Raw genomic sequence first — 27930 nt, 5'->3', positions numbered from 1 at the left:
TTATAGTAAGTTATATCCCTGTATGTTCTCTGCTACAAAATAAATAAAGTTAAGAATGTTTGAACAACTGAAAAAAAAACCCCACAGAACCATGGCTTGCTTTGAGTAGGCTTTACTGAGGAGAAAGATTTGGGTAGCTTTATAAAAATATATACAGAAATGGAAAGTTGCGGTTTTTAACCAGCTAGAAGTCTCTGCTCAAAACAATTAAATATACACACAATATAATTTAAGTGTCCTGCGTGAAACGCTTTCACCCGCTTCCTAACCAGTAATAATAATGTTATTTACGAAACGTAGAACGGCTTCGGCCCTCCGGGGGCCGGCTTAACGCACGTGGATGGCGTGTTTCAGCTTCGTGGAGTCTTTCGTGTTGTTTTGGCTGTCGATTAGGACCAGCGGGGCTCGCTGATGGTTCTCTACCATCTCTGACACGCTGCCAAACCTCTGAAAGACAACGAGAACCCCGTTAGCCTCCGTTTAAACGCGAGACCCGACGCCGTCGGCCCGTTATCAACGCTCTGGTCGCATGGGTTTCGTTGACTAAACCGTTTAGTGAAAGCACTTTGTCTCAGAAAAGTTATGAAGGGTCTGAGTTCGCCTTTTCAGGGTAAAAACGATCAGGAAAGACAAGGGCGTCTCGGTATGTCCGGCTTTATTTAAATGGAGGAGAAATGCTAGAACTAAAGGCCATCATCTAGAACTAGAGGGTCAAAGCTTTACAGACAAGATAATGACATTTTAATTAACAGAGAGGGCGGTAGATAAGTGGAACAGCATCCCAGCAGTAGTGGTAGATGCTGATAATGTAAGGAAATGTAAACACACACGGGATAGGCATATGGCTCAAATTTAAGACAAATTTACAGCAAGAAAAGACAGTAGCTAAGTAAAAAAAAAAAAAAAAAAAGGCATTGTGTTGGCTGGTAGTATACGCCACCCTTAATTTGTGTGTACATTAAATTGTACAGTAAATTGACTTTCTAAATCAGATTTTTTACATTTATTGTACATTTTTAGTGTTAAAAAAACCCCCATACCTCCTCTCCAGACTTCTCTCTTCCAAGAGCGTATTGCCGCGTCGATTCAATAAACCTCACTGGAATATTATATACTTTTCTGTTGTAGAAGACAACCAGGGTGTATGGCTGTTTGGGGTCCTGTCCAGAGCTTTTCCGTACAAGGAAAGATCCATCCTAAAAATAACAGACCTTGTTACAAGGATACGTATGTAGCGGGTATAAAAATAATCACACCATGACAAAATATATCTATATTTACACATAAGCTAAGCAGCCAGGATAACAATATGGAAAAGTAATTTCAAAAGTAGGCCATTATTTCATCTCAACGTACAAAAAAGTTTCTAGCTGTGTTAAAACTGGTGATAATATACAGACTAATCGCTGTCATGTACCAAATAGAACTTTTGGGTGTAGCTTTTAATGTTATTCCCAAATTTTGTATATCTACAGGTAAAAACGGCATTTTTATTTTATTTTAATGCATTTTTAGATGAACGCGGACAGGTCACTACCATGGAGGATCCATACAAAGCGTCTTCTGCTGTTTTCCGGTCGCACAGCGAAGCATACCATTCTTTATTCACTACGCCAGCTTCCTACAATAAAAAATAAATCAAAATGAACGTATTTATCATTACAATCGATCTGTTACGGATTATGGTTTTCTCGGAGTATAGCAGAAACGCAATAAGTCGGGTATCCCAACTTCTTTCTGCAAAGAATAGTTGAAGTGGGACTGTCATCTAACAAAGTCCACATTATCCAAAATGTTTAATTTGCATTTATTTTTATTAACAGCTTTGTATTGTCTTAATATCTTTTTAATGAAAAATGAAAATGCTGAAGCTCCAATTTTTTTTTTCTTCCAAAGGGGAAAAATGCCCCCCCCCCAAAAAAAAATGTATACTTCCAAATGATTTCATTGGAATTTTAGATCATGTATTAAAGCTCATATTATTTTAGAAACATACGTCTATCATTGTAATAGCATATTATATATGGTAATGATTATTATAATATATATCAATAACTTACACAGTAGACTACACTGTATGGGGTGCGACAAACTAACATTGAAAAACTCAGTTTGTTCCACTGATCCTTGCCTAAAATGACTTTTTTTGGTGGTATACTAGATAGTCAGTTGGGGGAGGGTTTGCCATTCTTTTTAGTGTTATCTATGTTTGTCACTCAGCGCTGACTGTACAATTTTTCACCACACCCTGTAGTTCCTAAATCAATTGGAAATAATGAAACTTGTGTTGTTTTTGTGTAATTGCTACGGAGATATTTGGTTTAAAAAAGTAAGGGACTTTTATATAAAAGGAAGCTGACATCTACAGCAAAAATCTCTTTTTTTGCCACCCCACCCTGAGAAGGGGTGAAAGAAATGGGTGGGGACGAGTAATCATGCAGATAATAGGCTGCTGCTAGGGTATGGAACAGGGTGGGTTAATTAAAATATTAGTTATTTTAATATGTAAGCATACAGAGGTTTATCGTAAATTAAAATGTTGAGTTTCTGGAATATGACAGATATAGTTAAAATTCCAAAGCGGCGAAGTCTAGAGAATAGGAAACGTTGTTACAAATCAAGGACCTTTCATTTGCGGTCGGCCGTTTTTGGGGTATCTCAGCAGGAACCTGAACGAAAAGCGGAACAAAAGCACATGCAGCCAAAAATATTCTAACAACATTGAGGACGGGAACGGTTTTCTCAGAGCCATGGATCACAAGCCTTATAATATTTCAGCAGTAAGACTAATGATATGATGCGAAGTTTTCTCACCTGTTCTCCTATACTTGGAAGGCTACGATTTGGAGGGACCATAAAGCGACTTGGAATGTCTGCAGGCCCTAGAATATAAACATCTTTAACTGAAACATGTACGTAACATAGAACAGAGAATTCATTTTAACTATATAAAAGGAAAAAGAAAATCAAAATTGTCAGAGATAGTTATGGGTTCCCTCTATTATTTCTTGTTATTTCTCTGTGTTGGAATAGTTTAGCACATAAAACCTCTTCTGTGCAGCCTTTCCCTGCTTTACTGGGAGACGTGACGGGTGGAACTATTAAAGATCCACTTTCCTCTTACTATAAGGCATTCTAAAAACACTGTGTAGTCACTCGAAATTAGGTCAACCCACTGGTGATAGCAAAAAAAAGAACTTTCCGTGATGAAAGTAGCAACACATGAATACTGTTATCTGCTGAAATGCAGAGACACGTATCAGAGAAATAGTCTGCTAGAACTTCCTTGTCACCGATACAACCACCACACTACCTCTCACCCTTTCTCTATGCCTTATGTTTGTCACCCCATTTCCCTCTAGATTGTAAGCTTGCAAGCCGGGCTCTCTCCACCTAATGTATCGGTTTGTCTTAGTCCGTCAATTCTTGTCTTGTCAGACCCCTTGAATTTATGTATTGTATTAAGCGCTGCGTAAACTGTTGGCGCTATATAAATAAAAGATAATAATAATAATAAATAGTCTGCAGTTTGCATGAAGTCCAAGAAAATAATTATGAACAGTAGAGGATTTGAAGGGCCGGGCCGGGGGGTGAAAAGTTCCATTGGGTAAAGAGGAACTAAACGAGTCAGGGCAACTGGACAGAAACCACAGGAGGATTGTTGAGAAATTAATGGGATGTAGAGATTAAATTAAACTACTGTATTTCGGAAGTAGCCAAGGACAAAAGCGATCAGAGCTTCTAATGTCGTATAATATTTTCATTACATATTGTGTTAGGATTGAAACATTTCTTTACAAACCATACATATTTGGAAATTATAGTACACATTTATAATTAGAAAGATGAACTCTGATAATAGATCTTAATAAAAATGTCAAAAACATAAAAAAAAACAAAAAAAAAAGTTCACATCCAGATTCTAGTACTTACGTTGCATAATGTTTGGTTTGGGCATAGGATTCGGAACGGGTAACCTAAAAGGGAAAAAATGTAATATATATATAATATAATATATAGCGTTAATGAGGATTTAGGATCAATTAATAGGGCAGTGCTCTCGGAATGACCTGGGCAGGGGATAAACTGAGAACAAAGCTTGCATCAAATCATGCGAGCCACAAGATGGAGCAATTATTAAATTCATTATTCAACTAAAACAACCCTGAGCTTTAGAGTTGTGCAAAGCCGAATCTCCGTTAAGGTTCAGGGACATTGGAAGTGTCTTGAGAATGGAAATGACTCCTCAGGTTGAGTGGGGGCTAGGAGGCGGAAATTTAGAACTTTAGTCTTAAGGTTTGCCTTGGCCCATAGTGAATAGAGTTCCTTTACCTAAGCAAGCTGGACCTAACAACTAGCCAAAACAGGCTAAACTGTAGCCTTGTTCATTCTGATACGTGTGAATGTACATTTTTAACTAAATTTGCCAGTTTCGTTAATTTGTACGAGGAGCAGCAGAACCACTTCTCTTATTCTGCCTGTAATATTCTGGGCTCTTGGAGTACTTCTGCAAAAAGGGTGGAGCCACAGTGCATAGCACAGGCACAGTCTCTCCCCCGTTCCTCCAATTGGGGGGAGGGTGAGCATGGAGGCTCCGCCCCATTGAGGAAGCGCTCCAGGAGTCCTGGTTAAAGGAGCTGATACCAGGGAGGAGCAGGCGAAGAAAGAAGTCAAAGAAGAGGCAAGAGAATAAGGATTTATGTTCACATAAACGTTGCCTGTCTATATGCATATATATATATATACATATACACATACATATATATACACATACACACTATATATACACATATAGATATACGATTTTTAGAAGTAAATCTCACTTTGGAGGTACTGGAAATTCGGATCCTACACTGGTTTCTCTGTGTCGCTCTAAAGTTGTGGGTTTATCTGTAACACAAAATTAACAAAATTTAACTATTTTACAATCAATATTGTGTTCATGCTTGCAAGAGTTGGATAACGTATAATAAGTCTTTTAGGTTAACTCACTGATAGCCTACGGATGTTTTTACACTATAGTACTATAGTGTACTTTAGTACTATAAAACTAATAAGCAAACATGCCTGGGAACTTTCTGGAATTGGTTTTTAGGCTAGGGTCCCGTGGACCTTCAAATTGTCTTCATTTTGATTCAAATTTACACATTCGAAATTTTTGAATTGGCAAATAGAAGGTGCCACGGCAGCAGTTATAAATAATAAAAAGGGATTACGTTACAAAGTTTGAAATACGATCTTCTGGAGTGTTCTCTAAAGAACGCAGATGTCTAACTTTAACTTTGTTATATGTTTAGCGTTTTAGATTTGAACTGCCTTTAACTCATTAACATTCCTAGGAACTTTCCAGTATAGACCTGGGGAAGACGGGCTTCACCCAGTTACTGAGAAACAGTGAGTTTCAAAAGTTCTAAAATATTCTAATATTAACAAAAAAAGCCCCTTTTAATTTGAAGCTCATAGTGAAACTGTGTTTTCAAATATGAAAACATAATTGTATTACACTGAATATGATTTCCCAATCATTGTATCTTAATTACAGCCATATCCCCGCTTATGGAAAACCTAAATTGCAAAAAGCCATTAAAATTTGTTACTCCGCAGAATGCGTGATTATCTGTTCTGAAACATCTCAAACACCCAGCATAAGGATTCAGATGTATTACAAATTAACTTCAGTGTACTTACCAATATTACTGTTCACATCCCTGGTAGGTAACAATGGTTTTTGCTTAATAGACAAAAAAAGTTTAAAATTAAAATGTATATTTTAATTTTGTTTGCAGAACAATTTTTTTAAACACACACATTATATATATATATATATATATATATACACATACATATATATATATATATACATACACACACACATAGGTATATATATACACATACATACATACATACATACACACATACTTAGTAGTATAAAACTTACTGGTTTTGGTGGTGTTGGTTTACTGAAAAAGCAAATAATAATATATTAATAAATATTATATATAATATAATATATATATTTTATTTATGTATAAAAACTCACCCACTCCGTGGCAGCGGACTTGGTAATTTGGCTGTTTCTGGTCTGTGCTGGGCTGAAGATAAGAAATATAAATTGTATTCTATTTCAAAGATTCTCTGGAAAATGTCATGTTACTATTTATGGTATTCATTTTACCAGGTTTCCAAAGAGAATAGCAAAACCACATTTTTAAAAAAAAAAAAAATAGAAAAAGAAATATAAAATTTTATTTAGCTGTAGTAGGAATAAAAACATCACACAGGAGCAAATATGTCTCAAAATGTTACAGAAAAAGTCTAAATTTGAAAATAAATAAAAAAATGAATACATGCATTTGTGTAGGCACAGAATAACTTGAACACAACTGTGTTAAAAGGGAAAAAAATACAGGCATGGCTTGTGATCTTATTGTTTTTTTTTTATTTGCAATTCTGCCATCAAAAAGTGAAGTAATACAATAATGTGTAGGAGTTAGCAGATAAAAAGGGCGATATGTAGGTGGCCGAAGCATGAAAGGCCCAAAAAATACATCAAATCTACAAAACAATATTTAATGATCATTCCATAGAATATTTCAAATTACAAGACTTCTACTCACGGTGATCGTCCCCCGTTTCATATTCATCTTCAGCTGGGGGTTCCTGGAAAAGCAAATGCACCTCGTTAGGGGCAATTCGTTACTTACTCTTACACCCCCTAAACCTAGACATTTTGCGAATGCACTATACTTCTTTCCATTGCCAAAGTTCCCTTTCTTACACATCAGTAAATTATTATTTATTGTTTATATAGCGCCATCATATTCTGCAGCGCTGTACGATGGGTAGATGACCTTGTAGTCTTCTATGAAACTTTAAAGACATTTATTCCAAGATGAAACAAAAATCATAAATATATATATATATATATATACACACACACACACACATACACACTGTATTCAGTCTATATTTCATGCAATATAGTGGGCTGATACCTACTATTTTAGGTGGCAAATTCCTTTGAAAAGGGAGTGAATCCCTAAAAAAAAATATATATATATTGTTTACACCACAAAATAAAATATAATTTTAAGCAATAATACTTATCCTATGCAGTAATCTTACAACATGAAGGCTAAATATTTTGGTTGAAATTTTGTTACAAAAATTTGGACCATGTATTCATGTTATTTAGGCATAATTAATCATCTTCCTTTAGCTCCCTTCTGCAGTAACAAAGTTACCCGTGAACCCGCCAGTCCCCATCTGCCAACATCACAATGTTTCATGTCATGGGACACAAAGGTCACATCACACTTTACGTCAAATTGCTTCTGAAACGTTAATTTTTCCCCTAAAGTTTCCACTGGTTGGAAAGTATTACTTTTTTTAAGAAGTTACACTGAAAACTTTTTGATGACCTTGAATATTAAAAAGACACATAATGCCTCAAAGCATTTGGAGAATATATAATATATAAGTAAAAGATCTAAAGAGCTAACCAACAAACACTATGTAAGTACATAAAAGTCATTTTTTTGTTTAATAAATAATGTTGGGTATTTTTAAGGGGTTTTCTCATTTATTGAAACAGATCATTATGCAGAGATGAACAATACTTGTGCTCACCAAACCATACATTTGCAGGCGATTAAAAATAAATGTATCTCGTCGAATTAACTTTGCATTATAAGAGGACAACGCAGCTCTTATTCTACGGTTGGTCATTCATAATGCATTGTGACGTTTAACTAAACGGCAATTCACGGTTTAGTGAATAAACACCCTCCGTCTGTAACAGATTCCAGAACTGCTGTTTGAAACCCACCAACACAGTATCACTTTTAATTGTTTCAAGATTAGACATAACCAGATGCAGAGCTCCGAAACCCCCAAAAAATAAAACAGAAGATCGGATAGATTTTTTTTTTACATGACCCTTTCTCTTGAAATAAGAAAAATTGGGTTTACGGTTGCAAGGAGTTCATCTAATTAAGTGATAAGGATGATGTAACAAATTACCTTTTTAAAGGTGGGGAAGGTTTTGCCTAAAATAAAGTAAAAAAAAAAAGTAAATTAAAATACAATTAATATAATAAAAGTCAGCAACAGCCACTTTGTATAAGCATTATACAAATTATTATTATTATTTTCAACTTATTAGGAAATAGGACAGAAAAATTCCTATATGTATTTCCACGTGATATTATTATTCATATATTATATATGAAATATATTATTGCTGGAACACCCATCACCGGTAAGTATTTGGAGCCATAGGTGGTATCCAATATAAAAATATATTAATTAATGATGAATCCTTGACATCCTAACAAATGTTTTTAAACTTGAATCCATTTCGGGGAGAACCAACCTTTATATTTAATTTAATAATAGATATATGCATTAATATGATGAAAAATAAAGATTGTATCATACATAAAAACGTACACTTTTTTTTTTTTTAAAAAAAACAACCGGTCATACTTAAATATATTACCTCATTTTCTGGGACCTCATAGAGCACTGGAAAAACACAAGAATATAATATTAGAAAACAACTCATACTCCAGTTTTCTAACGGAGCATTTATAATATTCTGTACACTGACGGTAATGAAAATAAATAGAATAAAATATTTAAAATGTGGTTTCCTCTCTGATACTATGGAGTCCTTCCTTGCTAAGATCTTGGGTGCATCACAATACTCATCACACCACAGTGTGTATAAAATACAATATCTCATTTATTTGAATAAAATTACTTAGTTACATGTACAAAGTATTCATTGGATGTAGCCATGTGACTTAAGCACCTCCTATACAAAAGAATCCATTTGCCAATATTATATATTCAGAAATTCATTAGTAAACTAAATGGCTTATTGGATTAATTATAACTTTTAAATATAGATCAGGTGGATGTTTTTGAGCAACACTACTAATTTATAATAGCATTTTGTTTTCTTCTCCTTTGTACCCTGAAAATATTTTTAATTGTTTATATTCCAAATTTACTCAATAAGCACAATCCAGCTGCTGGGTAATTACTGTTTGAGGACTATGTTTTTAAAGCCATTCTAGGTGGGTGGCACTTATCAATCGCCCTGCCTATGCCCAGCTAAGCACCGCCCACTAGGATCTATCTCTCCTGCTTTATGACTTTTCCTGCCAATACCCAGCCTTCTCTGCCATTTTAGGGATTTTTTTATTTTAACACGTGAGGATGTGATCTTTCAACAGTATGCAGAGTATATTGCTGAGAAGGTAGATAAATTGTCCATATAGCAGTAACATATATATCAAGTTTGAGATGCAGAGTAGCTTATATTATCTTAGACCCACTAAACGTAAGCCAATAAAAACTCCCATGAAAATAAATATGGCATTGAAATTAAGTGGATTAAATGTATTGTTTTAGAAACCCTGTACAGGGACACTCAAATGGGTCCATTGACTAAAGATGGCAGTAGCGTTTTGCTGGACAGTTGGGGTTTCATTTCCTTGACTTCACTACACATAATGAAGAGCCAACCCCAGTGATCTTCTGCTGCAGGCACAGACTGGCCGGCCCTGTAGGATGTATAGTTAAACCAGTGAGATTTCTTCAGTCTGCTTTTCCATGGAATGATTGGTTATACAGGGCTGAGCTCTTTTTGTTTCAGGAACCTGCCATTGTTCACCCTTCACAATGAACAGCGAAGTCAGAAAGTTAAAACCACAACTCAGCCTTAAATTAAGCCCCACAACCAGCTATTCTTCTTACATGTGCTGTTCTGATGCGGAAGGACACCTAGAATTTCCACTCACCTGGTTCGCTGGCATCCGCAGATTGGTGTCTCTGTGGCTTTGGTGGGGTATGATTGGGTTTAGTTTTACGATTCACTACAGGAGCTTTAAACAAAAAAAAAACAAACACAAATTTAAGTTACATTTAAAACATTATATGCAGACAGATAAGTTTTTCTTATATAATAATGATAATTATTTTTTTCCCTATCTTGTAATTTTATGACATTTTCTGTATTCCTCTTGCTGGACATAGAAACATAGAATTCGAAGGCAGATAAGAACCATTCGGCCAATTTTCCTGTAAAGACTCAAACCTTATTCCGTCTTTAGGCTTGTCTTAGATTCAGGAGCCATATGCCTATTCCATGTTTAAATTCGACTGACTAACAATCTAAAGCTTTCTATGTCATTATAAACCATACGGTGTCCAGATAAGGCCCAAGTAACCAAACATCATAAACCATAACGCCCTACGTCTCTGAAGCCAATATGAAATGTGGCCACCCAACATCCAAATTATATGTTTTCTTGGTTAATTTTCTGATAATGACATCAGTACTGTTAGGTTCACTTGGTTCATGACCGACATGTAAATGTCACAGAAATATTGCTCAAGAAGAACCAACACATTCCAAAAACAGCTTTGTGTTTTATACAATCTATGTTATTTATAAGTCTTCCTTAGGAAATCACCACTTTTCATTAAAATGAAGTGACCGAAAATAGGGAACTGAAAATACGCCTTATCTACTTTTTTTTTCCCCTTTAGTCTTGCACTTGTTTTTTTTCTTGAGAGCCCATTCATTGGTCACAAAAAATGCAAAAACATAAAATATAAAATAAATAAATCAGACATTAAAACTTTTACAACTTTTTTTATTATTTCTAAAAAAAAACAATAAAAAAAATAGAAATGCTTGAATTAAGCTACATGATTTTCATCTTGGTGCCAAAATATCCATTAAAATGGTTTATTCCTTAAACCACATGTTGGCCAGAGATCGAAAATCTAACACTAGTCGGCTTGGTTCCAGGTCAGGACAAATCTCTAACGTGGGCATGAAAGCAACGTTGATAAGGGGCACTTGTCCTGCCGTATTACCCCAGACTGAACTAGCAGTAGTATTTTTAACACCGGTGCACATTTAGTTTTTGGTTTCCTACTCTCTTGAACTCTATAGACAGCTCCCCAAGCTCAGGGACCTTATGCACATCGGTTCAGTTCTTTTTTAATATAAAGTATATGGTGCCATTAGACTATGGGACAATTAATAATGGAACACCCCAAATAGTTTAGTATTTGAATCTGAACTATTGATACAGCATCTGGGAAAGTCATAAATTATATTAAAATTAAAGTTATTGTATTTCTTACGCTTATAAGCTTGAGGCATCTCCTGCGTAGGTTCAATATAGTTATCATCTTCATCTCTCGGCACAATGTAGTCCTCCTGTAATAAAGAAGGATTGTTAACCGTATTGGCACTTGTTTAAAGGAAAAAAAAACAGGGCCGACACACAACTTCTCCTCCTTGGTCCTGGTTTTCGAGCTACCGGCTGATATCAATGGGAACTCTTGCTGGACACAGGTAGAAGGAGAGATTTTCAGCCGAACACTCAACCATTATGCACTTCAATGTGCCTAATTTTGCTGTATTAAACTAAGTTTTGGGTCTAAAAGACAGCGGAAGTTGTGCTTGGAGGCTAGGGCACTATTCAGATATTGAAGGGGTTTGTCGGTGTTGAAGAAGCTATATATTCATCAACCAAAAATTACACTTTCCATTTTTACAGGGTCACCAACAGGACAGTAAAAAATACATTCCCATGATTATACTAGGATGTTCTATTTTTTGGTGAAAAATGGAAATGCGGGTAGATATGAGAAATCTACCCAAATGCACCCATATTGAGCACACATCCATATGTACTCTGCCCCATCGGGTGGGGAATTGGGAATTCTATTTTCCCTGCCCAAGGGCCATCCGACCAAGCGCCCTGCCCAAGGGCCATCCAGTCAGGCTCCTTATCCTGAGGACTATACAGCTTCTGCCCTGTCTGTGAGCATCCACCGCTTGTAGCGTCCACTGTAACTAAGACACATATGCTTACTAACACACACACTTATCTTACACACGTGCACACGCAATCTACATCTCCCTACTAACCCTAGATTCACGCCTGACGCTCTAACACCAAAGGCTTACACTATCGCCATACACGAACCCCCCCCACACAAATGCTGACACCCGCTACTAACACACACGCAGTCTGCGACCATACACTAACAGACACACTCACTAACATAAATGCACTCGCACATACACTATCTCCCTCACCCATCATCTGGTGCCCTACTACTGCAGGGTCACCTTACATGAACTGGGCACCTGAGTTCCATGCACATGCACAAACTTGCCCCTACTCAGTTCATCAGAGGGGCAGAATTAGAGATGTAGGTTTCCCCGTATCTTTTCTTTTGTGCTAAATATCTCTAAAACAAATACACTGATTGCAAAATAAAAAGAGTAAGCCGTGATAAAAAATGCTAGAATCAATAGGTATGGCATGAATGAAACCTTACCTCATCATCAAAATGTTGCTTCGGTGGGGTCAATGGTTTTTTGATCGGCGGAGGCGGCTGTGGTTTCACCTGAGCTCTTGGACTCGGTGGTATGGGGAACGGCGAGTTTCCCGTGGGCTTGGGGGGAGTGGGTAATCTAGGTTTGGATAAAAGTTGGCTTGGCTTTAGTACTGGTTGGTTTGGAACCGGTAGTTGTCTGATAGCCATATTCACTTTTGAGTTTGGCAGCTGAGGTAGTTGTCTGTTTCCTGGTTTATCTTTTGTAAAGAAAAAAAAACAAACAAACCTGTAAATATAAATTATTTAAACAACATTATATGTTCAATGACACAGTCTGTGTCCTTTTGGTCCTTAAGACTGGTACTTTGTTCTAGCTGCTACTTCTTGAACCGGAAGGATGAGATATTGCTATGGAGCGATAATTTGCCCCAAAAATATCCTCCAATGTATCCCCCAGGTAGCTTTTGGGTTCTATTTTTGTTTTATAAATATTATCATTTAGCTTTTTTTTTAGATGCTATTTCTGTTGTAATGATATCAGTCGTTATTCAGGGATTTAATTCCCATTTGTTGTTGAAATCGTAGTAATTAGCCATTTCCCAGGACTATAAGACGCACCTTATTAAAAAAAAACAAAAAACAGACCTACAAGCAATGCCAAGATTTATTTTCATGATGTTTTTTTTTCTTTTTTTTTCTGTTTTGCTATTTAGTTGCATTAAAACATCGGTGTATGGATGAGAACGACCAATCATTAGTTATTAGCATTAGCGTCTTTATTGATCGTGAACATCACTATTTTCTGTACCCTTGTATTTGTCTTTGAAAAACCAATAAAAAGAAAAAAAAAACATTTAAAAAACCCACATGTATTTAAATCGCACAAAAAGGAAGGTTATTGACCAGTTTTTAGAATATAACAATCAGGCGATTAGGTCAGATTTGGTTTTATATTCAGTAAAGTAGAATAATTTAGTAGGTACCTGCATATCCTCCACTTTCAGGACTAAAATGGAACGATGGCAGGAAAGGCTTTTCATGTTCTGTTGGCGGAGGCTCATAGTCGCTGCCGTCTTCCGGGACGGCGTAGGTCTCCGGATCAGCATCCGGGTCCTCATAGTCGCTCGCCTGTTACCAAGAATACAAAAAAACATTTAGTTAATAGATTCCCCAGCCTATCGTTAATACAAGACATAGAATAAAAGGGGGAAAAAATGCAAAAAAACACAATAACTTACAAACTCATCGGATTCATCCTCAAATTCTTCTTCCTCTATGTGATCTAAAATAAAATAAAAAATAAAAAAAGAGTATTGTATTGCTTATAGCCTATTTGTTGGCACAGGAAGTATTGTAATTGCTAGACAAAAATCGGCAATTAATTAATCAAAAATGTTTTACAATACTTTACAGGATAGCTTTTTTCAAGCTATCCTGTAAAGTATTTTTTTCTAGTATATCCCCATGAATAATATAATCATAATTCATTAATCAGGTAAAATGATGGCACTTTCATAAATTTTAAAAGGCAATGATTGTCGCGTGATAGAAAAGGACAGGTAGGCTGTTGCCATAGAAATAGCATCTTACCCTTTTCTGCGTTGGCTTATATGATCAAGTGCAGAAACAAGAAAAAAAAAAAACATCTAATAATGTTTGTTCACTTAACGAGCTGCAGAGATCAATACATAGCTCGCCTAAGGGGAACAGCACCTTTAATAAACTATATAGCACTTGATACTTTTCAATAGATGTCGATCATACGCGTACCTGGGACGTAGTCTCTCTGTGGCACAGAAGGAGGATTCTTATTTGTAAACCTATACGACAGAGATAATGAAACAAATTAGCAAAACTAAAACGTTTGCAGGACAAAAATGCAAAGTTGTGGAAGAACGTTAATCGACAGCATAACATTAATAGGACCTGAGACATATATATATACACACACACACATTATATATATAAATGTATGTGTGTGTATATTATATATAATCATTTACTAGTGTAGGATATTTGGAAATATGGCGAAGATATGATACTGTAGGATATACAACCTTAAGATTTCTCCAGACACACCCTGGGGAAAGCTGCGCATGGTAGAATACAGAAGACAATAAGGGTACATAAATGTTTTTGGGAAATGGGAAAGGTAACAGATCTCAAAGATCGCCAGCACTCCACTCAAAATTGTTATTGTTCATTGTTGTAAATTGTTTACATGTTTGCCATTTATTATACCTAACTATTTTGGAGTTCAGTATATGAAACCATGATAAAGAGGACTTCGATTGTAGTATTTTATGACAGCTGATAAGGAAAAATACCCTTAAATCTAGAATATTAATGTATCTTTAGCTATATCATTACGTGGCTACACTGAACGTGTAAGTAGTAGATTTAAAGATTTATGTACGAAAGGTAAACCCATAGATCTTACATATTCCCTTTCTTTTTATTCTGATCTATTCTGCACCCAGGGCCACCTAATAATGGGCACAGGGGCCAGTGCCGGATTAATCTCCACAGTGTATTTTGGAGGTTGTGGTCTGTGGTTTCTGGACACATCTGCTGGAAGGCTGTTCCACTTATACAACACCCACTCATTGACTTCATGCATTCTCACGTCACATCCAAACCAATTTCTAATTTTAGTCAGTGACGCGTTCATTTTCAGGTTGCGCACACCCAGGGAACCATATTCAATTTGGAAGGGAACGGACCTGAAGCCCTCAATAGGGTTTATCCATTAAGACAGAGGTGGCAGGAGAGCTGCAGTTATTTCTCCTTGACCTTACTTGAAGGGCCAACTCCAGAGAGCTTGCTCTCCAAGAGTAGCTTGGACGTCCCTGTAAAAGGTATACATAAGTAAGATTTCTTGAAGGTCACCTCATTAAGCTATGCATTATGCAGGGCCAGCTCAGCCATTCTTGCATAGAAATCATCACATTGTGATTTTAACTCCTGCTTTAGTAAATGAACCTAAACATGGTTGGCACAGGACAGAGAGAGGAGCTACAAATCAAACTGAAACCCTTAAATACACCATAACTTATGTGAATGCTGGGATACGTTACAGTCTATGGATCACTTCCTAAATCACATACTGCTTTTCATTCCTGTTTTTGTGGCTTGAACTTTTGAAGAATTGCTTAGGACTATATAGCCAATCAAACTTTTCCAAGGGATTCCTAGGTGACCTACCATAGAGGGGGCGATACACAAGATGCGCATGTGCCGATCATTAAAGGACTTACACGGCTCATGTATGGTTTATTCTGAGCCATCTATGGCATAGTATGTGTAACTAATGGTCATACCTGGGCATGGAGAGCACGGGGCAGGCTAGACGCTCCAAAACGCTCAACAAAAAGAGGAGCGGGCCACTCGCCGAAGCAGAAATACACCGGGGTCACGTGACCCTACTCGCACTCCTTGTGCGAGAAAGAAGCCTCCGGCAACATAAGGGGGTGAGTAGGTGAGAATGAGAAGATGAGGAGGAGAGAGAAAGCGAGTAAGTGAAGGAGGAAGGCACGGAAAGAATGAGAGGGTTGATGAGGAGTTAGAGAGTATGAATGCTTGCATGTATGCAACAGTGAATGTGCATGTGTTAACATGAGTGTGTATTCGAGGGAGTGTGAGCACGACTGTGTAAGTATGTGTATTTAGGAGTGTGTGTTAGCTGTTGTGTGTAAGTCTGTGTGTATTAGCATGAGTGTGTATGTGTTAGCGTGAGTCTATACAGGCATACTCCACATTAACATTCACAATGGGTCCAGAGCGCGAAAGACGAACTGACGTGCTGCGCGGGATGCTGTTACGTCTGTGAGTGCCACTCAACGTGTCCTTCACGTGCACTGCTAGCTCTACCGGAGAGTGTAACCGTGCGTCCCCTCGTGAAAACACCCCACGAGATCACCAGGGAACAGTAAGCAAGTCCTCAGGGTGCAGAAAGGGAGGTGAAAAGCTGAGATAAAGCAGGGAAAATCCGTTCTTGCAAAGAATAATTTTTTTGTGGATATTTTTAAAGCGAGAAGAGGGAGCAGGGGGGGTCAAATATAAGATCACTTTAAATACTCTGGGTATGCCCCTGATAGAAAGTTCAATCCTGGGGCTGGGACAAGGACTAATGTGGAAGCCCAGCGCCAGCACAGTCACAATCACATGGGGTCTGGTGGTTCTTCTTTCTAAACTTATGCAATGCTTATCAAGAGAAATATCCAGACATATGTGGTGTGGATAAAGAAAAAGAATATTGCGTATCGAGAGAATATGTTTTTGGAACAGCGTTGCTTTGTTCGCCAACGTCTTAGCAATAGAATTACAGACTACACAGAACTTTACAAACAATATTATTACTAAAGCTTCCTGGCACCTAGTCTGCTAGAAAAGAAAAAGAACTGGTTATTCTGCCAGCCTCCGCTCTTTATAATTAGAAAGATGGCGAGAGGAAACTACCTAATTCTGACAGATGGCCAAACCCAAGTAATTAAAACATTTCAAATATTATGCAGTATGCTTCACTGGGCTGGGTGAGTTTCTGGGTTTATTTGGGTCATCTAACAAGTATATAATAAGCATATTTCTGTACTTATCTTGAGTGTAAAAGAGAAACGGTCACTTAGACCCTAAAATTACCCATAGCTTTTTTTTTTTTTTTTTTTTTTTTTTTTTACATTTCCAACAGTGTAATTAATTTTTTTATATTTTTAAATATAAATATAAATGACTCCAGTGAAGTCTATATCGTCGGTATTGGTGCTGTATATCTATACAGATCTATACAGAATAAGTGAAGACGGCTTTTCCTTTGGTATACACCACGCAGGGTTCCGGCAGTCACGGCACTTTAAGGCCACCGGCCCTTTTGTTTTCTACTACATACACGCATGCTGTTTATTTTAATTAAGTAATTAATTTAGTTAAGTAAACACCAATAACAAAGCTTTATTCCAAACTGCATTCGAATTTTGGTTAGTTATGATTATTGCATATTAGACAAGATCACGAGATAAAAAGCAAAGTATTAGTACAAGGCCACGCAGAACATGCAAATTTGGGTTTTTCATATCGATCCCATCATACATTGATGAGAAAAACAATAGAGAAGAAGCAAGCTTTTAATCCATCAGTGGTTTATCGCTGTCTAATAAAAGGGAGTTATTCGATTAATATTAAAATCTGATACCACTAATATAACGCAATCATTATCCCGTCCATAGTTCTCTCCATTCCTCCCATTCTGGACCCAATCAACAATGACCAGCAACTTTAAAATAGGGATAACACGATGGGGAGGGATATTCATGGAGATCACGAGAATAAGGCTGTACCCCATGAGTTTTTGGTGTTTTTGTTTTTTTTACTACCGTTGTCTGTTAGAATTGTTTTAGAATATGGTATCCGTAACAGCTATTTAATGGCTTTTTACATGTGTTTATTTGGTCCAATCTGCTGGATCCTATCAAATCTTTGGCTCCTTTAAAAGACCAAATCCCTCTGTATATCCAGACCTTTGATCCACAAATATTTCCAGGTATGACGATATACTTTCTAACATATAGACTGAAAAACCACTGATGTCCCATGCGAAATCGGATAGTAAATGTTAAACAGCAACAGAAAAGGTTAGCTTAGTTAATATGCTTATTTGCATCTTATTTATGGAAATGTACAAAAAGTTAATTTTTACTTAATTTTAAACATTTGATTCTAGTAATATTTCTGCACAATTATTCTTTGTTTCCCATGGTTGGAACCAGAATGTTGACAATTATACTTTATATGAACTGCGTCCCAACAGATCATATGAATATCACAATTCTTCTTACCTTTTCAACTTCTGCATTAAGCCGCCGTCATTTTTCTTTATGTCATGTACAAGCTTTTGAATTTGTCTGTGGAGAAACAAGAGATAAATAAGTCTTCAAAACATGTGACATGTAGATCATTAGGTTAAAATACCTAAACATTATATTATATGTACACACACAATACACACACACATATAATACACAGTGTTTCTGCGGGATTTTTTGCCCATTCATCCAGTAGAGCGTTTGTGAGGTCAGGCGCTGATGTCGGGCGAGAGGTCCGGCTCGCAATCTCCGTTCCAGCTTATCCCAAAGGTGTTGGATGGGGTTGAGGTCAGGTTCCTCCACACCAAACTCATCCAACCATGTTTTTATGGACCCAGTCATGCTGGAATAGAAAAGGGCCATACCAAGGCATTTTGGACAACGCTATTCTTCCACCTTTGCTGGAACAGTTCGGGGAGGACCTTTTTCTATTCCAGCATGACTGTGCACCAGTGAACAAACCAAGCTCCATAAAGACATGGTTGGATGAGTTGTAGAAAAATGCTATTGGATGAATGGACAAAAATTCCCACAGAAACTCCCCAAAATGTTATGGAAGGCCTTCCCAGAAGAGCGGAAGCCGTTAAAGCTGCAAAGGGGGGACCAACTTCATATTAATGTCTATGTATTTAGAATGTGATGTCATCAAAGTCCCTGTTGGTGTAATGGTCAGGCGTCCCAATACTTTTGTCCATATATTTATATATAAAGCAGTTCAGGGCATCCAACTGGCTGCTTTTTAAAACTTTCACAAAATGAGAAGATTTTATAAAAGTAAAATCTGATTACAACGATTGATAAAACAGAGTATTGTATATTGTCCTCTAATCAATATGTCCATGGTTACGTTAATAATAATAGATATATTTAAATGTAATGTTATAATGATAATAATAATGATGACATGGTGTGTCTGTAATTGAAATGCGTGAATAAAAACAGACTTTAAAGTTTTTTTAGGCAGCGTTCACGGAATGCACCTGTTTGTGGCACGCAGGAAGCGTTTTTGGGGAAATGAAAGCATTTTTAGAAACTTTATTTCGGCCAGTGAGAAATCAGTATTTAGAAACAGTCAGATTATCTGTTCCCCGCAATGTCCCCTATAGATACAAATAGTGTAGCGCTATAAATGATTTACAATTTATCTAAACACAGGCCCCAAACCCTCGGCCATTTGTGTTTTTTTAGTTGTGGGCTAGCAAATTGACAAATTGAAAAAAATCGAGGTTAAGATTTTAAGAAATGGGTAAAGTTGTTTTTGTTTTTCTACTGAGAAGGTGGTAGATAAGTGGAACAGCATTCCATCAGAAGTGGTAGAGGCTAATACAGTGAAGGAATCTAAACATGGGATGGCGGAAGACCAAGAACGGATTATGTTTCCATAGAGAAAAATGGGCAGACTAGATGGGCCGAATGGGTCTTACCTGCCGTCAGATATTATGTTTCTATGATGTTGAGTATAAAGTGGTAAAAATACAGTAGGATTGTTCCACGTTCTCTACTATTGAACCAGAACTGCCCTTTATCTAAAAAAAACATCTTCTGCGTTCTAAATAGATAGAGCTTAGAGCGATTGCCATTACTGTAACGTAAAGCCATTGCTTGGATTCAGGAACGTAAGAATAAAAAAAAACAAAAAAAACCCACACAGAATGTTTACCAAACTGACACGTAACAATGTCACGTAAAAATATTTGACATTCTAAACCTGCGTGCGTGAGATTTTACCAAAAAGGAAAAGTTGTGTTAAATAATGAAGCATACAGACCTTCCTCTGTATAAAATGCTTCATATAGTAGGGAAGATCAGTGACTTTTCAGGTCCGTCCCGCGGTAAAATAGACATATATATATATATACACACATGGACATACGCCTAGTTGAGTTTTTTTTTTTTTCTTTTAAACACAATAATTGGGGTTCTCTTTGTCTCAGCAGCTAAGATACAGATTCATTAATATACTTTGTATATGTGATATCCTAACATATCTGGGCTTTATCTAATTTATTTGTAACTTTGTAGGCTTTTAGAAGCGTAGCCAGTGTGTAATTACCTTTTCTTGGCTGCCATTGGCCTGACGCAGTGCACCCCCCATCCGCCATGGTTGGCATCAAGAATCCATTAAAAGGCGTTTTTGTGTCTTTAAGTCACAAAGCACTGGGTTATGATGTCATTTGTGGTGTCATATGTTGTAACTAAGTAACAGGTTGAAAATAAGACACACGTCAATCAAGAACGGTGTCTCGAGGAGGGGAAAAAAAATCTTGACTCCAGAATAGCCTCTGATTTCTCTCTAGATCAAGAATATAAAAAACAAATCCTGTCCTTGTAACCATGCGCATTATTCTCTTCAGCCCATATCTGAAGGCTTCAATTACATTTGATACCACAACCTCTGCGAATTCCACATCTTTACTGCTCTTACTGTAAAGAGGGCTGTAGAACGCCGATTTTGGGGCCATAATCGGTAGATATTTATTTAAGAACCATACAGTTAATATGAAAAAGACTTGTAAATAAGTGATTCTAATGCAACGTCTCAAATCAACGTCTCAAAACGTATCATCCAAAGGAATGGTCGTATTATTCTTAATAAGGATTAGGTAAATGTAATAAATTACATTTGGTGGAAAGGGGTCAACAGTCGACCAGCTGGGGACGACAAGGACCTTCATGACGAACGGAGGAACTTTCTAGACTGTGTTTAGAAAGATGTCTCAAGGTATGGCCGTTATTCTGTTTTTTATACAATGTTTCACATTTCAACATCATACACAATTCTATAGACATCAAGGGATGTTTCAAACACAATCAGAATTTCAATGGCTCCTTTGTTGCTTACTAACGGACGGGAAGGGATAAAAGGATTTGCTGTCGGTGTTCTTGTTTGGGAAAACACAAGAGTATGTTTAATGGAAACATGCTTTTATTCAGAGGAACACACATCCATCTCTGTTCATCAATTGCGTCCTTTCTATCATCAGTTTACTGTTATTATTTTGCCTAATAATATAAAATATTTTCTGCCTATGACATCACAGCTTAGGCATTTCCAAAGAACAGTTTATGCATAAACAAAGCTGTTTGTACTTAAAAAAAAAAACAAAACAAAACAAAAAAAAACTTATTAATAATAAAAAAATTATTGGAGGAATGAAAAATTGTCATAAACTTTTTTTAAATCAAATTTACCTATACAAACTTAAATTTCCTCCAAAAGATTACAACATAGGTTTTATTAAAAAAAAAAAAAACATAAATTAGTTGCTACCCAACGTAAAATAAATACAGCATACATTTAGAAATATTTACCCCATCTTTCCTATTTTACCCCCCCCCCCAGTGCCTGGAAAATGAAATCCATGGTGGTCCCTAACGGCACAGACCTTTTCCTTGTTTGTTCAAAAGACATCGTAGTGTCAGCAACCAATAATGTAAGGTATAGCTGGGTCTTATGAGACCCTTGTAATTGGTAGTATAGACATTTCTGGACAGGCTGAAATACATAAAAAATATAATTTGCTTTGGTGGGCAATAGTGCACAATGAACAGCTGATCACTATTGTACCCCCCACCTAACCCACATCAGGGCTGATTTCCACCGGTGCCTCTCAATGACTGGTTCCTTTTCTCAACAACCAGTAGAGAGAGAGGCAAATGGCTCCAGAATTTAAAGGAGCGACTAAGGGCCGATTAAGTAAGAAAAAGGGCAGACTAGATGTGCTGAATTGTTCTTATCCAACATCAAATTCTATGTTTGTCTATTTTCCTGCAACCAACTAGATTAACGTATTCCCGTCAACATCTAACAGACCTTACTGAGGAAGACAGCAGTTAGCAAGCGGAATGCGCAAGCATGGGCACCATAGACTGGTGGGTAAGCAGTGAGTTTTTTTTTTTTTTTAACCCTTTAGTTTTTAATAAAATGTTTTTGATCGATATAGTTACATTTTATCTTTAGTACGCACTAAATTCCTATCTGCTATTACCAGCAACAGCTGAACGAAGCCTTGGTCTGCAACTCCTATGATAACCAGCTGCAGAAGACAATTTTTTGTGACAGTCCACACACTGGCAGTTGTTTGTTGGATGCACAATATCCGGATAGGACATTGCACAGGTGTAAAATGGATGGAAATGGGGTAATATTTTAGTGGAACGCCTGGCGCCATTGATATATTATGGACGAAGTGTAATTTGATGTCATGGCAAAGCTCCCCTGGCTGTGTGCAGATCTGCAGGTGACATCATAAATCCACAGCCCCCCCCCCCAGAGAGAAACTTCAGCTCAACAAAAACTTGCGGATTAACCTTTGGTTGGAACCGGAGTAAACATTTACATTTCTTAAACCCTGCGCCAGACAGTCAACAAAACGGTAAAGTTACTAAAGTGAAAACCGTGGCTCTGCATCATAGTCTGAGGTCTGGGATTCCAGACGACGACGAAAACACCCATTTTTGCTGACGGTGCACATTTCTTATACTACAGGTGATTATTACAATTGCCCAGCTTATAATTAAAGCATTTTCCCGGCTCGTTTCATTTACGGTAAGCATCAGTTTTCCCCTTCTGACAAACATTTTGTTTAAAATAATCCCTGAAATAGAACGCAGTGTATTAAAATACAATATTTTTGGTTTAAAGATCTGTATCTGGGTCTCCTACCCGATTTCACCGCGATGGTCACATTATCAATCAGCTTTTTTTGTCCTAAATACCAAGGGGTTTCCTGGTTTATATTGAGTGGCCGTGAATGGCTCCTATCAGAGTTACTGATGGTATAAGGAACAGAGCTACTTTTTTAATGGTTGGTTCAATGGAGTCACGTAACTCAATGTCTTCTGGCGTCCCCAGCTGGTAAGTAACCCTAAAGGGCGTTGGAGATAAAAGAATTAAAAATGCTACTCACTGTGTTTCATTGTGTCAATCTATATATGAATCAAGGGCAGGTGCACACAATCTCCTAACTACTCTATAGGAATAACAAATAGCACCCCATGGCTCAAAAGTTTTATCCAAAAATAGAAGTTTTATGCTTAAATACAAAGCTTACATCGGATGCGAACAAACCAAACTAAATCAGCTCTTACTCATAGGTGAAACGCGTTGGTTTGCTCTCATCTGGTGTAAGATGTGTATTCCAGCATTCAATTTCTATTTCTGGATAAAGTCGTGGAGGGCTATATTTAGGTTTAGAACTATTTGGAAGTCTCCGTAATAGGCTCCTATCTGGATGGAACACAACCTAGACAACAGGGGAGAGCCTGCACCTGGATGGAGAACAAACGGTGGGGAGGGACACACGGATCTAGCACCACCTAGATGATGGGGAGGCATCCACATGGATGGCGCCCTACCTGGATGACGAAACAGGTCCAAACTTGGGTCAAGCTCCACTTGAACGGACTGCCTACATGACCGCTTCTAGACGGACTCAGTTGTCGGAATTAACACCAAAGCCTTGACTCACAGCCCCCCACAAACAGCATTCTCCCACCTACAGATCACTAGATGACATGTTTACTGCATCCAGAATCACACACACGTGACTTGATGCATGTCATTACCATGTAGTAGCACCATCATCCCCATCACCATCTCCACATGAGGAAGCACAGGTCATTATACTAAATAGAATTAAATCTGAATGAACGTAAAACGTCTCACCTGACGTACAGCAAATACCGGTTAATTATACGGATCTCATTTCTTGGCAAGAGATACAAAACTGCAAATACCTAGTGTGCCCTTAAAGCGCCTGATCTGCATACAAAAGATAGACAAAGGTATCTACACAATAAATGTAAGTACGTTAATAGCTCGTTAGCTGTTTCCTGGAGAAGGGGCAAATGCACAGAATCCGTCCATGCATTTCCAAGGGGGATACCACAAACATTTAAAGGGACCACTCAGCCATCATATACATTAAAGTGCGTACTATGGCACTTATGTTCCTTTAAATTTAGTGGCTAGATGAGATATTTGCATGGGGGATGCAAGTTTTCACCATGTATTTTAAATCCCATAAACCCAGGTGATGTACCTAAACGGCGCCTGTAAAAACTTTACCCTTTTTTAGCAAAAACACTCTGAATATAAAAACGGATCACATTTATAGGTATTTTGAGGATAGCGTTACTTAGTCGAACATGTCCTTCATGTCTCATGTCGTAACGTAGAATGCACCGGCGTCAAGAACCCAAATTCTACACCATTAAATTACTTTTTTTTTTAAATGTATTTTTTTTTTAAATTTATTTAGAGAATTAGGGATTTCCTTGCATGTTTTCAAGAAACACGCTAAAAAAAAGGGCAGCTAAAGAGTTAGTAATCCATGTGGTACAAGGAAGTAAAAATTTCACGACCTGATTATTAAGGCGTAACTAAAGCATAATACCGTATGCAAATTATCAGCGTTATAAACGGATTGTACGAGCCAAACTACTGATTGCATCATTAAAGGCACAGTATCACCCAAAAAAAGCTTACGGACATTTAAATATATTCAACCTTTCAAAGCGTATAACTTACACTTAGGTTAAAATATGTCCTACAGAATACATTTTTATATTTTTGTGCCCCAGTTCAATGAGCCTCCTGGTCACCCTACTACCAGGGTGTCACGAATACCACTTAAGGCTGCTATCGTTACAGAGTTATTATTTATTAATTATTATTATTTATTATTATTATTAAAATGTAATGAAACAAGTAAAAAAAATGAACACTATGTATCACTGAGCAGTCTGCAAAATATATTGTCAGACAGCCCAAACCCCAACCCCAACCCCAACCCCGACTGTCAAATGAGGTCATAATGTAAAACTAGAGGATCAGAGGCTTAGATGTAAGGGAGTTACGTTTTTTTCTTTATTGAGAGGGTAGTAGAGAAGTGGAACAGTCTCCCAAGAGAAGCGACAGAGGTTAACACTGCAAGACAATTTAAACTTGCACAGGGTAGGCACATGGCTCCTGAATCGAAGACGAAACCAAAGACTCATTAAGGATTGAATCTTTACAGCAGGGGCAAATTTGTGGCCGATCTGCCGGCAGATTCTATGTTTCTTTGTCCGTTTAAATTCAGCAAACGGTTAAAAACACCTTATGTGTTTCCTTTAACATTCTGAACGCAACAACCTGTCTAGAACAGGTGTCTGTTTAGGAATTCACATTCATAATCCCTTTTAAATCACCAGCACCTAAAAATCGTATAACTATTAATCATTGTTTTCTAACCAAAAATAATTAATTTAAACGCGAAGGTAAAAAAAAAAAAAAAGTTAAAGTAAAAGGATCTCACCTGAACTTCTCTCCCGCAGGTACTGCGATTTTATTAAACGTATTCATTCTCCAAGCGCAGGAGGCGAAAGCATGAATGAGCTTCGAGAGTCTCTCTAATATCCTTATTCCTGACGGCGGTCTCTGTCGAATCGTAACTCTCTGAACTGATTGTTTTTTTTTTTTTATCTGTGGTTTGCCGGCACATTACTCTATGAATGCGAGAAGGAAAACTTGCCTGATCACATATTCAAGCTTCAAGTTTCCTTTTCATCACATGACAAACATCCCTGCCCATGCAGCTCGTGCGTCTTAGACAAACAGTAAGGTTCTACCTTTCTGGCTGCGAGAACCAGGCTGCTCGGCTGCCTTTCCTGATTGTAAACTTTGGTTCAGGAGGACTGAATTCCCACTCTACCCTCGCTTGAAACGTTACTATGTGCGGATGAGTTTATAGCATTTTAACCCTTTAATGCCCCAATGCCTTCTTGCGCTTTACCTGGCGAATGTATTGGATCCCTAAACTTTAAGGGATGGAAGGTCTGTAAACGGCGCGTTTAGACATGAGATGGAACAGCCGATGGCGTTGAACTTGATGGACTCGGGTCTTTTTTCAACCTAAATTACTATGTTAATTAAATTACTATGCAACTCATTTTGGTAAATTTGCTCACGAAAGGTAAGGTAACCAGATTTCTCCTTTAACCGGAGGAACCTAATGGGATGATGCAGGGATCCACTGCATTGCATTAATACTTAATGTTAATATAATAATAAAAATGAATAATAAATGTAATATATTTTTAGTAAGTGCACCTGATTACGGGGTCATCTAGCCTAATGAGGTCTTTGTAAGACAAGCCACATCACGGCTCTATGTTTGGCCTGATGCAAACATATTTATAAAATTTATATTTACAAAATATATAATGTATAATGTGCTGAAATAGATAGGACAATTAGGTCACTTTGATACTGATTAATAATTAGATTGCATCACGGTGATGTCATTGCATATTTGAGATAATGCCAGATAATAAAACATTGTTTTCACAGGAGAACCAATCAATTATAAAAGAATGTCACATAAAGTCAGCGGGAGAGACGAGGCACCCAAAGTATCCAATTCTCTCATTCGGTAGAATGTTACGTACAATGACATCATCAATATGAGCACATTTATGTGATACTCTCATTACACGGTCGTTTGTAGTGTTTTTTAGATTACAATTTAGACCTGGGAAATGAGTCTACATAAAATGAAACTACGAACTGTGTGGTCAATGTTACAATATTATTTTGAAGATTTTCCTCGACAGTGTGGCGTCACCATCGGAACGAATACCATATACTAATAACGCAATTACCTTTAACCGTATACGTATCTAGAGAAGGTTTACGTTTGGTCTAAGAAAGGCTTGCAGACGTGTAAAGGCTGGCTTGATTTGGTTGATTATGGCATTAATAATCCAGGTGTTGGCTACCCCGCATGAGCAGGGCACAGATGGGGTGCTCTGTAGGTTGTGTGTTATGATGTCATGATGAGACCTGTGATTGTCGCCAGACACTGACAAGCTAAAAGCTGGTATGTTAAATCTGTCTTAAAGTGCCATAGATATTAATAAAAGCATCAGGGCCAGACTGGGGGTGCTTAGGCAGCCAATGCACTTTAAGGCCAGCGGCCACCAACTGGGCCACAGACTGGATATATGTGACCTCATGTTACACTTTAATACTCAGGCAGCGTGTGTCCGCCTTGTTACACTAGTGGACGCACACAGCAGGACACTTATTGCCACTGGAGAGGCATTATCGATCAGTATGCAGCCCTATCGGCCACTGGGCCATTGGGCATCTGCCTGGTGTGCCAAATGGCCAGTCCAAGCATAACTGGAAGGTGAGCATGATAGAATTATAGGATGGTTTGGCGATAGGCGTGGGGGTCTATAAATCTTTTTTAAATACTACACACTTTATCCTACCCAACCCAAAGCAAGAATTATTTAAAGGGATAGTTTACTTAAAAATAAAAATATCCCTTTAAACCATAACTGACCGCCGTGAGAGGCCGAACAGGTGGATGGTAGGTTCAGCTCCAAAAAAGTTCTCAGTTATTCACCAAAACAAACATTATTTTAACATGAAATTTACACACGCATATCATTCGCATTATCTTGGCTAGACTAGGTAGCCTTTATTGAAATGATGGGTTTACCCACTATAGAGACTGTTCCACACTGTTTAATCCCATTCTCTATTTATAAACAATATATCAAAAGTAAATACACCTGTCACCATCACACCTATTTAAAAACCCATAGGCATTAATATGGAGGTCTTCCCCTTTGTGGCCACAACAGCCTCTACTTTTCTCGGAAGGCTTTCCAGAAGATTAAAATCTAAATCACAGGACAAATA

The 27930-nt window shown here is 37.4% G+C and overlaps 1 protein-coding gene across 1 annotated transcript; it reads right to left on the bottom strand.

Moving 5' to 3' along the window:
- Window positions 1–96: 96 nt before the first annotated feature.
- On the bottom strand, window positions 97–26010 carry LOC128468260 (B-cell linker protein-like). Its single transcript, XM_053449949.1, has 21 exons — window positions 25535–26010; window positions 18207–18272; window positions 14146–14195; window positions 13614–13657; window positions 13359–13503; window positions 12376–12632; window positions 11167–11242; window positions 9810–9893; window positions 8501–8526; window positions 8023–8048; window positions 7000–7039; window positions 6618–6660; window positions 6041–6092; window positions 5939–5960; window positions 5675–5731; window positions 4824–4870; window positions 3934–3977; window positions 2815–2882; window positions 1538–1621; window positions 1041–1196; window positions 97–447 (listed from the first exon to the last, which is right to left on the bottom strand). Exons 1-21 carry the CDS (start codon window positions 25579–25581, stop codon window positions 328–330), a joined length of 1554 nt encoding a protein of 517 aa, XP_053305924.1. The 5' UTR covers window positions 25582–26010; the 3' UTR covers window positions 97–327.
- Between the last annotated feature and the right edge of the window lie 1920 nt (window positions 26011–27930).

This window comes from Spea bombifrons, chromosome 11 (assembly GCF_027358695.1).
Source record: "Spea bombifrons isolate aSpeBom1 chromosome 11, aSpeBom1.2.pri, whole genome shotgun sequence".
Taxonomy (NCBI): domain Eukaryota; kingdom Metazoa; phylum Chordata; class Amphibia; order Anura; family Pelobatidae; genus Spea; species Spea bombifrons.
The sequence above is the reverse complement of the archived record's forward strand: the minus strand, read 5'-3'. Positions and strand labels throughout refer to the sequence as shown.

What these genes read in the sequence shown, in the direction of transcription:
- LOC128468260 (XM_053449949.1), bottom strand. Translation starts at nt 25,581, where the DNA reads ATGAATACGTTTAATAAAATCGCAGTACCTGCGGGAGAGAAGTTCAG. An exon ending in TTAATGCAGAAGTTGAAAAG is followed by an intron (nt 14,196 to 18,206) that starts GTAAGAAGAATT and finishes TCTGTCGTATAG; the next exon opens with GTTTACAAATAAGAATCCTC. An exon ending in CTTTGTATGGATCCTCCATG is followed by an intron (nt 1,197 to 1,537) that starts GTAGTGACCTGT and finishes TGTTATTTTTAG; the next exon opens with GATGGATCTTTCCTTGTACG.